Here is a 13,826-nt window from a genome sequence, read left to right on the forward strand (position 1 = left end):
CACTTTTGCCTGCCAAAATCTCTTGTAGGCTAATGCTTTTGTCTTTTTTTTTTTTTTTTTTTTGTAATTAAATGTTTCCTATTGTGATTCTCATTACTGGAAAATGTTTGCACTACATCCGAGAATGTTTTAAATTAAAGCCAGCATAAATGAAAAGCAGTACAACAAGTTTGAAAAAATAAAATATAATAAATAAACAAGTAAATAAGTAAATTAATTATACACACACACAAATACATATATATATTAGGGCTGTCAAAGTTAGCGCGTTAATAACGCGTTAACGGAAAATCATATTAACGGCACTAATTTTTTTAACGCGCTATTAACGCAGCGCGTATTTTCTGTTTGACCCGTGGCCCAACCCCTAGTTGGAGAAATGGAGATACACCGTGTTGCCAACCTAGCGACATTGCAGACCCCTTTGGCTATTTTTTCCCTTCAAAAAAGCGCCCAAACCTTATTTAGTTTCTGAGAATCTACCGGTACCGCCGGTAGGCTACTGCTCTCCCAGCACGCGCGCGCGCCTCTCTCTCTCGCTCTCTCTCTCTCTGCGTCTCGCGCGGAGGAGCAGCGCTTTAATTCAGTTAAACACAGATATTATGTTGCTTCTCTAATTTTACAAGTATAGCCGAAATCAGAGCACAGATATTGTCTTTATCTTATGTGTATTTGATTTCATCAGACGACGGCTCGATTATCAGGATTTTTGTGCAGATTAACTTAACATCTTGAAAGGGAGAGCTAGTTATGTCTTAATGGGTCGCGTTTCAGTCACTATTTCATATTCATTCCGTTGTTTGACAACAGAAACAGTAAAATATACCAATGAAAACAGTTTTATTGAGAATTTAGCTAAATCAAAATGGGCACAGAGAGAGACAAACTATAATGTAATAATTCTGCAAAATGTACATTTAGCATTTTCAGAAGAGCTGCCCTGTCATGCAAAAATCTAAACATGTTTGTGTTAGTAAATTGCTCAGTGCAAAGAAAGAGAAGTAATGGGAACCTGGTATTTCTTTGTTCTTTCTACATGTGTCTAATAGACATGAAAAAGTTATTTGAAAAACATATATGACCTTTGAAACATGTCTCGTCTTCATGCTCTATGTTGACTATGGTTTCAATAATAAACATACATTTGCATAAAGCATCTATAATTATCCATGCCCATGTTGATTAGAGTATTACAAACTTGAAAAGTATTAATTTAAGGTACATTTAGAACAAATCAAAAGATGTGCGATTAAATGCGATTAATCGCGAGTTAACTCATGGCAATCATGCGATTAAAAAATTAATCGACTGACAGCCCTAATATATATATATATATATATATATATATATATATATATATATATATATATATATATATATATATATACACACACACACACACACACACACACACACACACACACACACATATATACATGCATACATACATACATATATACATATATACATATATATATATATATATACATACATTGTATGTCAGCCTGGCCAAAAATGATGCCCGCACAATTTGACATGTTTCATTGCATTATCACAAATAAAACAATTGACTTCAAGCACAACTACGCAATATGCAAACAAAATATTTAATAATATTTTATTAAAGGGTGAAGATGTCAATTTTCCTAAGCCTGACATCACTTTTGGCCACTACTATATATAGATTGCTCGATTGTTAATTAATGTATCGTATTTATTTACTGTGCTTAAATAAGAGTTAATATGCTGACATAAAAAAAAAATATTTGGCCTAAATAAGCTTCAACTTAAAAACATATAGAATTTATTTTATTTCGTGGTTACATTCAACCAGAGAATAGCTTGAAAACCCTCACATATACCCTTACGATATAATTAAGGTATCGAATGGCAATACCATAGTGCTTGGATCACATGTATTGTTTGATTATGATATTCATATAGACCTTATGCGCCAGAGAAACGAGGGCGCCGCCATCTTTAGAATATTGTCTTTGAACTTTGAGCGGTCGATCTGTATATTTCTATGGCATTGCTGTCCAGGAGTATTAGCTTTTGAAGTGGATTTACTTAATGTAAAGTTAACGAAAGTTATCATGAGGACTGTAATGTTTAAAGCAGATGGCCTACATAAGGTCTATTCATTCGGTTCACGTGACGTCACTGTAGCTTTGCGCCGCCATCTTGACGGCCGACGGTCTCAGTAATGCCTGCAATATGCTGTGCAGTTGGCTGCAACAACAGCCGAAAGAGGAACCCTGAACTGGTATTTTATTCTATACCAAAAGAAGAAAGAAGAGAGAATCATTTATTTAAAAGACTTGAAGTCTCATGTTGGTATGTGGTTAATTATATTTCCATTTTTAAAATCTCTATGCCCAACATTATACAGACAGATATCAACAGATAATGTTTTTTTCTTCATTTTATTTGTTGGATCTGTTTAAATGTTAAAGCACTTTATCATGGTAAGTTAGTAAGATTTGGGGTTGTTTTGAACATAACTGTCTGTCTGTAAATCTAATAAATATTTTTCTGTGTCTTCGTCACATGCGCTTTAGATGTTATTTTTTGTAAGTAACATTAGCTCTGCAGACGATGCATAATCTCAGCCTTGAAATGCATATTAAAGGACTAGTTCTTCCAAAAATGATAATTCTGCCGTCATTTACTCACCTTCATGTGCAAATCCTTAAGTTTACTTTCCGTGGAAGACAAAGGGACATTTTCGAGTATGTAGCCTAATGGAGACTCTTCTTGTCGATGTAATGAAAGTGAATGAGTAACGTTAGCCTACTGGGGGCTGTCACGCAAAAAATAATAATAATAATAAAAGACAAAAAACATCACAAAAGTATCATAAAAGTGATCTAATACGACTCGTCCGTTATATTAATATCGTTATTTATTCATATGATAGCTTTATGTGACGAACAAGCTGCAATTTAAGTCGTTATATTATAATCACTGATGAGCTTTACCTCTTGATAGCTTTTAATCGCAGCCGAATCATTCAAAAAGATTCGACTCGAAAGATTCTTTCATTTCGATATTTGTGTGTATTAAACCATCTCTGTAATCGAACATCTGTTCTTTCAGACAGATATGGCAGTCTTTTATGATCTTCAGCTGATGTCTCTGGCTGTGCTGATGCTGGTGTCTCTCTGGTCTCTGCCAGTGCTGCTGTTCGGATTAGATAGATTCATTCATGCCAGCCGAACAGCTGCAGATTCATAGATTCATTCATGACATCGCCTCGACTCTCATGATCGCGCGCCATGAAGCTCTATGACTTAAGTATTTATCATGAAAGGCCAATTGGGGCAAGCCTGGGGCAGATAATAATGGACTAAAGAAAACTGGGGGTAACAAATAAGGATCGGAGCCTAAAATTTATTTTTTCTCCAGGTATCTCTGTCTCTCTCTCTCTCATTCAAATAGGCAGTTTGGGCGGCCATTCCGGGCGAGTCGGTCGCAAATATGGCGCCGTTCTATTTGTAGTGACGTAGGTGACATCTATGAATAGCATGGCATTTTGCATGGCACATCAAAGGTACTGTAAATCAAAAGCATACCATAATATTGCCATTTTGGTAATGTTAAAAATAGGCAAATCATTGCCCAAGCAAATTTTTACATCCTTAAAACATTTTGTTAAAAGGTAATTCTGAAGGACAAAGCAGTAGCATTGACCCTGTGACCCCCTCAAATGGCCACTCACTCAATCTAACATCTTGGAATTGAAGCGCACAGATCTTTAACTGCTAATTGAATTGACCTCTATCAGTATGAGTAAACTGCTTTAAGCTCCATTAGACTGATCCCAGAACAATTTTACAATCTTCCCTTTACAATGACTCCACTTAGGGTTAGTGTGGAAAAGCTGGATTAGCCTCTGACATGGAAAGACGGAATAATGTGTTGTTACGGCTTTGTGAGCAATGCAGTGGAGTCAAAGATTTTGACGGGAATAGAAAATAGCCTGGAGATTATTAATCATTGTAAATGGACCATGCAGTCCAGGCAGTTAGTTTGCAACTGATGGATTTCATGAAACAACATGAGAATAGGAATAAGTAATTTTTCCATTCCTAGCTAATTTTAAATGGACGAGTTTCAACTTGTTTATAATTTCAAGTCAATTGGCAGTGGTTATATTATTTCAAAATTTGGCAACAGAGAGTGGTAGAGTAAAATAACAGTGTAAACACCATACTTTACCTCGTTTCCTCAATATAGACTGATTCCAAAACAGTGGCAGCATATTCCAGGTTTTTCTTTAGGTCTACGAGAGACGCCTCTCCCCTCTCCAACTGTTTTACCAAACATCGTAATCTGGAAAACAAGCACACAACAAACACAACTGAATGGCTGTTTATTTTGCAAAGCAATTCTCTGAGAGTACCAGCCAACGTCAGTGTGACAAACGCAGCATTTAATTCTGCAAAACAGAGATCAATATTACATTTACATAAACTGTACATAATACATACCATACATACATACATATATATAGTTTATGTAAATGTAATATTGATCTCTATAATTTAGGTACTAAAATATATATAGAATTTCAGGTACTGACCACTACCATTTGTGGTCAGTAAGAATTTTTTTTAAACAAAATAGAAAATGAAAATACTTTTATTCAGCAAGGATGCAGTATATTGATCAAAAGTTACAGTAAAAAACATTTGTAATAATAAAGTGTTTTTATTTCAATCAAATAAATGTCACCATCTTTATCTTACCAACCCCAAACTTTTGAATGATGGTGTATACACAAACTCTAGATTATAGGATACTGACAGTATACTTTATTTGTTATAGATGTTCAAAAGTGTCTGCAGAAGCTCATCTTTGTAAGACTATAAGCTTGATTAATTGTGCTTTTAAAGACGATTGATTAACTAAAGCTGTTAGTCTTATCAAATCCATCTTCAATACCCCACTTCCAGGAAAGACTTTCACCAAACCACTCAAATGCTCTCCGGTCTTTGATATGTTTGTTAAAACAATTAGAATGTCAGAGGAAATTTGAATGAGGGGAAAGCTATGTCAATAAATAATGGTGAAATTATTGGTAACATTTTATTTTGATGGTCCCCTTTAAACATTCTGTTGACTATAAGTAACTTTGCACCTACATGTCAACTAACTCTCATTAGAGTATTAGTAGACCATCTGTTTAATAACTGCTAACACTTTGCTTTGATGCTCCCCCAACACACATTCTACTGTCTATAAGTAACTTTGCAAATACATGTCAACTTATTCTACTAACCCTACCCCTGCCAGTCAACTAATGCTCTACTAACACTAATGAGAGTTAGTAGACATGTAGATGCAACGTTACTTATAGTCAAAAGAATATCTAAAGGGGACCAAATAAAGTGTTACCAAATTATTTGTTGAAGTGGAATTACCAGTGACAAATTGTTATCCTTTTTACAGCTTTTCTCGATTGCTTAAACACATTTCTTGAAACTATGCCTCGTATTCTCAAAACTATAAACACAAATCCATAACGTCTCACCCAATTCCCCAAACATCCTATCTTCAGGTCTACACTCAAAACCATTCACTCTTGCTGAAAAACAAAACTTTGCCCTCAGACAGGACACACAATCCCTCAAAATCACACACACTACAACATAGTCTAACACACTGGTGCAATATTTCCAAAACTGGTAAGTTATGTTGCTTGTGGTTCCCCCCATCACAAACTTTTTCACATGATGAACACAAAAGTCACAACCAATGGATACATTGGCACGTTTTTAATCATTCATGTACTACACAGTACAACACACACAGAAAAAAAAACTAAAAATTTTTTTTCCCCTGTTTTACACCTCATCAAATACTATTGGAAATGTTTGTCTCTTATTCAGTGATAGAATTTTGTTTGCCACACACCTCCCTGAGGGTTCTCGAGGCGACGGTAAAGCGACTCAAATTTGGCCTTACTCGTAGCCCAGCCTCCCTCATAGTCATACCATTGACAAAGACATGGGCAACTAGAGTGGCTTGAATTTCATCTGAGACTGCTTGTCTTCTTGCCCTTGCCCTCTTCTTGCCCTTGCCCTTCCTCCTCCACCTTCTTATCCCTCCTCGATCTCTTCCTTCATGTCTTTCTGGATCCTTTGCTCCAAATCTCAATAAACTGATTTGGGCCCTTTTATCTATCTATTGAAGAATGTGATTGATGTGTGTTCAATTTTGACTCTTAGTGTTTCCACTTGGGTAATTGTGTGCTAACTGAGCTGAAGCTGTGCTGACTTGAGTGAACAATATTGAATGCTAGTGCTTTCTAAATGACAACATGGTCTAGGCAATGAGAAATGAAGGGATTTGTGTGTAGAGTTTTGCAGTGACAGTTCAACAAATCTGACTCATGAGTCAAAACAGGGGAATAGTGTTTATAGTTTAAGGAAATGGGTGTGCTTTTTGATAAATGGCATTATGGTTTAGAAATTTTAGTTCAAAAGCCTGGTTATAGTGTTTAAGCAATTGAGAAAACTGTAATAAAAGTCCTTGAGTCACAACATGAGAGGTCAGATAATTGAAATGACACAATGCTGTTGGGTGCTAAAAGGTCACAGATTCAATCGATTCATTGGTTTCAGATTTGTGCACATAGCTCACAGATATCTAGTTGACTTTGCAGTTGAAACATTACCTCAGTGATTTGGTCTATTGGTCCTATAGGGGCTGCAAGGCAAACATCACACTTACTTATAATTTCCCACAGGGTAACTGCCACATTTGCACGCATATATCTGACATTCATATGTTAAATTTGTATCTTAATGTGACAGCAGCACAAAATCGAGCTGGGTCCCACCTGTGTCCACCGACACAGGTAGTGTTTTCTACCAGGAAAGCGATTTCACACCAGTAAGAGGTGGGCGGCTGTCACGAAGACAATCACACAGAGACAGTGTGCCATTGATGCTTTGGGGTCAATGCAATCACACGGAAAGATTAACATTTTCCACTCAACATTTTGACAGCTGCCTGCAGATAAAAACAAGAACCCAAACCCCAACAGCCCTGTTCATCTCAGCACCTGATCTCAAATCACACTAATAGACCTCAATCAAACACAATACGACTAGTTTAGCATGTAATACGAACCCCCACCCACACTAACATTTCAACTTGTCAAAGCAGAAGACAACTTTATTCCTCAGAGGTTCCTTGAATGAGGTCTTTCTTGGGTCTTTTTCTGCAAAGTCTCTTTATTTAATTGTATTGCTGTCTAGGAAAAACAGTTGCAATATTAAAAAGATTTCATTTGTGATTTGAATATGGGGTTTATTTTAATCAGTCAGTTACTTTCTGCATGAAAATTGTTATAGAAAGATTTAAGATGAACGTAACAGGCTTGCGTTCGAGATCCAGGGAGATGATGCTGTCCATCAGAAGCACAGCAACAATAGCCGTCTTTAACATTCCACACACAAAGCTTGTTTCTGCCGAGATTGACAGATGTCTCAAGACGTGTGGGTGGAACATGACGTTTGATTGGTTGAACACAGCTGTCCATGTCAGCGGATGCCAATCAAGTTCAGCAAAGAAAAAAAAAATCATGAAAAATTCTGCTGATTATGTTTTGCCATGGGAGAACAACTGCAGCTTCACCTCAGATACACGCTACAAGACATGCAAAAACTGTACGGATAAAATCCTGTTCATTCCTATCCATTTAATTCTTTAGTTTATTCTCCTGCTGGAACAAAGTCTGAGACTGTCATTTAGATGTTTCAAGAAGTCATGTGGAAACATCTAAATGAACAGATTTTGTTCAAATCAAAATCATTATTTTTTTTTACCAAATCAGCCTGACTACATTAGAATACACTTCTACAAACTATAAGAAACAGCTGAAGACACACTACTTAAACTAAACTACTACCATAAATCAAAGAAAAGTCCTAAATTCTATAAAACAAATTTTAGCATTAGAATAACGTCCCTGAATTGAACTTGCTGAGAGATAACTCAAATATCTAAGTTAGTTACTAAAACTTCACATTTCAAGTTGACAGTCACTTTGGATAAAGTCTGCTAAAATACTAAAATGTAAAGGTAGTCATAAAAAGTAGGCAGCTATACTGTGAAAATGTAGAGTTAGAATAACTATCCCGGATTTATCTTGTTGAGAACTCAAATATATAAGATGTCACCAACTACAACTTTACATTTCAAGTTGACTAAACTTAATTTAAGGCAGCATGAACACTTACTTTGTTTAAGTTGGAAAAAAATGAATTGTAGAAGCTACTAACAAAGCTATTTACATTTATTGATTTAGCAGGCGCTGTTATGTTATCGAAAACAACTTACAGTAAAAATGAAGCAATTTGTCATGAACAGTATTCAAAAAACTTCAAAATTAAAAATCCAAAATTATTTACAGTACTGTATAGGAGAAAATAGGTCAAATGTCAGGCTTTAGCTTAAATTTGACTAAATTGAATTTTAACAGATTTTTTTTTTTTTTTTCAGATTCGTTTAGATTTGGTGAATACATCTAATAAAACTATGAGATCACTGATCATTGCCTTGGCCATTTGTAAACTATACATGCGCAATAATGTGATATAAAACAAGCAATGTTGAGTTTCATACTTAGAATTAGACAATTCTTGTTAGACAAAACATTTTTTTTTTCTGGAAAAGCTATTGTCACACTAGTTAAAAAAGCCTTACCCCAAACTTAATTTGAAACCCATCTTGATAGCAAAATGGGTTTTACCAACAAAACAATTTTTTTTTTTAAAGTCCAGATCATATAGCTGCTTGAGTAAAGACTTTTGTAAAGACTGTTCTGCATAGTGTTGATAAAAACAGATGTTTGCATGCTAAAGTCTGCTGGGATGCTCAACGAGGCTAAAGTTAGCTGGCAAGAGCTAACAGTCAGCATGAGAATTATTATATTAAACGTCAACCCCCTTCATCCATCATACAAGCTTTTATGGCTGTGGAAAAGAGGTTTCTGCCAGAGAGTTTAGTTCATAGCGTGGCTTCCATTTTGAACATAGAATGATCCAGCGGGCTATAAATTCAGCCTCCCAATGCAAAGCCACCATTCACACTGACTGCTTATGAGATATTCATGCAGAAGTGCTCAAGTGCTTTGAGGCAGGCAATGTTTCAGGATAATGAATCTCCAATTGAATTTGCGTCAATGGGAGAGAGAAATTGACAGATACTGCAGTTTTGGGCTGTTGTAAATACTGAGTGTTTTCCAGAAATTTCTGAAGATATCATCAGTATCATAACCTGTTAACTGTCACCTCTCTTTTTGAGCATCAATCTGAACTTAAATGGTTGTAATTCATAAATGCTTTGTAACACAGACCAAGGTTTACAGTGAAGTGAAAGCACTTGGAAAAAAAGTAAGAGAAGTTTAGGTTTACTGTAAAGCAAATGTACTAAACTAAACAATGTATTTTATACAACATATATTTTACAAAATAATTTGTACTCTAAAATCAATGACGTCTAACCAAGTTGTGTTCCAAATTTGAAGTTGATAGCAAAAAATGAGCTAAAATCATTTTAAGTACCATTTCCATGGTAATGCAATGTCTAATTTCAAAATGGTTTTAACATGATGAATGTTGAGTGCTTCAGCTTTCGAATGATACCTAATTTAGTATGATTACTAAAATGCACTTACTCAAATTCTTGATATCGATACCGATACCTTGGCTTCGATACCGGTTCCTGAACGATACTTTTTTCGATACCAATTTTATGAAATCGTTTTAACAAGATTACATATTAACAAAAATGTTATTCTTTTTGTTGACTTTTTTTTACAGACTCAAAGACTCATATTATAGGTTGTTGGGGGGCGGAATATATGCCTTGCACTCATAAAGCTTGAGGCAAAGCTCTGGCAGAAGTAGCCTAATGATTATGAGTCTGGAAAAAATAACAAGGAGACATTTTAATTGTTTATTAATAAACAAGTGTTTTCTGAGTCAGTGTTGGCTGCAAAGATGAAGTTGACGTTGCTGACTCGTCATCTCCGCAGTATAATGAGCGCATGCCGCCTATAGAGAGAAATGCACCTTTCATTTGGATTACATAATCAGAGAATATTTGTTTTTGATTCGAATTGGTTCGTTTAAAAGCAGACATTTCAAGCTAGACATTTCTATATGCCTATTTATCATGTCTGTGAGGCAAGTAGCCAAAGTTTCGGTTCATTTATGTGACGCGCTCCAGCTCTTCTTGCAGTCGAAAAACGGAGCAACTTTCTACTCTTAAGTTTATTATCACACCAGTCTCATTCAATGGTGCAAATCAAGTTACAAGCTAAAAGTTTAATACTTACTGCTATGGGTGTGTTCAAATCCCCAACCCTAAATACTGTACGAGCAATACTAATAGCAAGATGCACTAACTAAACTGAGATTTCGGTTTGATTTAAACCGCAGGCATCCAAAGACCCCTTTCAAGCTTTGTTTAATCCTTAATCAGTTATTTTTCTTCCTGGAAACAGTTTGAAATGCAGAGAAAATGTACTGGCCAAACATCAGTCCAACAGCTTATTAGAGCGTCCCTGATCTCTGAGCGGGGCAGCAGAGGGCAGAGCGACAGGCACCACACAGAGATTAAAAACACACAGACCAACGGAGATACACCGCTCACACTAATGCTCATTTCTCTGCAGATGTGTGTATCCATGTGGAAATCACATATGGCATTATGGCAGTTTATAATCCTGCATGATTTAAAGAGTCAATCTATGATAAGTGATATAACATGTCCACTTGATCCCACATAATAATAATGAAATAATAATAAAAAACACTAACAACATAGGTTAGATGTATTTAGTTACTTCTTTTAGATTACACAACAGGGAAAAATACATATACAATAAAAAATATAATTACGTAATGTACTGTAAAATACATATTATAAAGCAAAATATATAGTAAATGTTTTGTCAAGAATCAGTAAACTTGAATTTTAAGGACTTTTTAAGGAATTTTAACCTTATTAAGAGATCATGATAATGAACCTCATTGGTTCTTGCAGAAGATCAAACATACTGCGTAACACAAGAATGAACCTCATTGGTTCTTGCAGAAGATCAAACGTGATGCGTAACACAAGAATGAACCTCATTGGTTCTTGCAGAAGCTCAAACGTACTGCGTAACAGGAGAATGAACCTCATTGGTTCTTGCTGAAGCTCATACGTGCTGCATAACAAGAATGAACCTCATTGGTTCTTGCTGAAGCTCATACGTGCTGCGTAACAAGAATGAACCTCATTGGTTCTTGCTGAAGCTCAAACGTGCTGCGTAACACGAGAATGAACCTCATTGGTTCTCGCAGGTCAAGCGAACATGCTTGAGCTTCTGTTTACCACAACTGATCTGTGAGTTTATGAATAAGTAACACTTGCCTGATGGCTAATGCTACCAGTAACCCGGACGTCGAGGTCACTTCCGTGATTTGGGAAAAGCCCGTAAAAGTCCTGGGAGAAAGCGATGCATTTTTTATTATTTTTTACGAAGTGTTGACAACTTAATGTTAACTAATAATTGGTACTACCAACAAAATATTAGTGCATTCCTGGAACTGGGCGTCGTTACACTACATCCTTATGCATCGCTTTCTGCCAGGACTTTTACGGGCTTTTCCCAAATCACGGAAGTGACCTCGATGTCCGGGTTAGTGATAGCATGAGCCATCAGGCAAGTGTTATTTAAATAACCTCCTGATGTACTTACAAACTTTCCAATGCCTCATTTTATGAATACAGAACCTATTTGTACTACTGTAGAAGTTTGGCACCATTCTGGGCATTATTAGTGGGGTAATTTACAAGATACAACCCTGGATCCATTAGCGCCTGCGCTAAGCCATCCGGCTGATATCTATAAATAAGCTCTAACTTTAATAATGTTCGACCAAGGGAAAAAAGGCTTCTGGGGGGTGTTTGGCTCGAGGTCATGGTGCAAAGGACCCTAGGTTGAAATTACTCCGAACCATCCCTTTAAGCTCTGAAATTTTTTGCAGAATAATGGTAAAGTGCTGTCAAATGTAGTGCCATTAAATTGGACTAAATGTCTCTCTCTGAAAGTATAAAGACTTTTTAAAATTTAAAGGTTTATGAGTGACTCAAGAAGAGTTCATAAACACATTAATGAAACAGCAGGCTAATTCACTTTTTCTCTCTCAGTGGCAGCCAATCAGTGCGTTCTGGGTCAAACTGGGCAGGAAATCAATTAATGACGAACGATCTGAAATAATGATGGAACACTGTGTTGCCGGGGTCTGGAGAAATGTCAGCGCATTGTTTTACTGTGTAATTAGACAGTTAATGAGAGCCTTAATGAACAACATGCTCTCCATCTCCATGGGTAAAAGTATTGAAGAACCAAAAAGGACAGAAAGACTGACAAACCGTGGGGTAAATACTTCTGTTTCATAATCAGTAATAAAAAATAAATAAATAAAAAAAAGTGCCTCGTCGCTACAGATCATAATTTTTGGCAAAATGCGCTGCAATAAGAAGAAGAAGAGTTGTGATGTAGTGGCTGGTTTTAAATGAATTTTCTGATTAGCTTTGTTTGTACTCTAATAACTAAAACAGAGTTTTTCAAAAAGAGCATCACATTAGCATCTTAATGGCCGTCTCACTGTCTGAGGCCCAGCTAACAGGGAATGTTCCCATAATTTTCACAAACAATCTTTAAAAGATATGCAAATTTTAAGACCAGCTCTCTTAAAATAATGTTATATAACATTCTTATAATGTTATTAATAGTTAATATACGTTCTCGTAATGTTGAGAGAAAATGTTCTTAGAATAACATCCTCTATAACATACCTGTAATGTTATTTTTATTTGCTGAATGTTTTCATAATGTTATCATAAAATTGCTCTGAGAAGAACGTTCATGGAACATCCTTACAATGTAATTTGTAATCAATGAATGTTCTCGCAATATAGAGTGAAAACGTTGTGAGAACAACTTTCATAGAAAATCCTTTTACCTGATAATGTCACATGCCTGTCCTGTCTTGTTATGCACATGGGTGTTTTGTTATTTTGGGCCATGTGCTCGTGTCTATTGTCTAGCCCTTCCCATCTTGTTATCTGATTATTGGTTAATTTGTCCCACCTGTGTATCTCGTTACCCTCCTTTGTTTGTTCCCCTATTTAGTCTCCTTGTGTTTGTAGTCTTGTGCTGGTTCGTTGTCCTTGTTGCGTGTTCCTGGAGCTCTGTGTTTTTTGAGTTTGTTACCCTGTCTGCATGTCATCAATAAATTCCTCTGCATTTGAATCCTCGTCTCATATTCATCCGTTACGTGACAGAACGAACCAGCCAAATATGTGGATTCAGCGGAGTGAAATTTTTTCTGGTGAGGATAAGGGATCTTCAGTTTCCTTGTTTGAATATTTCGCCAGATGCGCTCAAAGGACTATGGAGGAGGAGAGGACCATGGCAGATGATGGTCAGCAGAAAGGCAAGCCTTCACCGCTGGTCCCGAAACGGAGGAGAGGAAGGAAGAACTCCTCCGTGACTGTTCCGGTGATCCCGAGTCCGGTGGTCCCAGTTCCGGTCGTCCCGAGTCCGGTGGTCCCAGTTCCGGTGGTCCCGAAACGGAGGAGGAGAAGGAAAACTTCCTCCATGCCAGTTCCGGTGGTCCCGAGTCCGGTGGTCCCGAGTCCAGTGGTCCCAGTTCCGGTGGTCCCAGTTCCGGTGGTCCCAGTTCCGGTGGTCCCAGTCTCGGAGGTTCATGTGCAGTCTGAGATAGACAGAGCAGCTGAGACTCTGTTGGATT

The 13,826-nt window shown here is 36.7% G+C and overlaps 1 protein-coding gene across 2 annotated transcripts in view; it reads right to left on the minus strand.

Moving 5' to 3' along the window:
- Positions 1-13,826, minus strand: part of pde1cb (phosphodiesterase 1C, calmodulin-dependent b) — a 61,182-nt gene that overhangs the window by 22,611 nt on the left and 24,745 nt on the right. For both annotated transcript variants that reach the window (XM_081374813.1, XM_081374814.1), the window contains exon 3: positions 4,222-4,335. In XM_081374813.1, the coding sequence (XP_081230939.1) occupies positions 4,222-4,335 (114 nt within the window). The remainder of the gene's footprint in view (positions 1-4,221; positions 4,336-13,826) is intronic.

Source organism: Scardinius erythrophthalmus, assembly GCF_964197995.2.
Source record: "Scardinius erythrophthalmus genome assembly, chromosome: 9".
NCBI lineage: Eukaryota > Metazoa > Chordata > Actinopteri > Cypriniformes > Leuciscidae > Scardinius > Scardinius erythrophthalmus.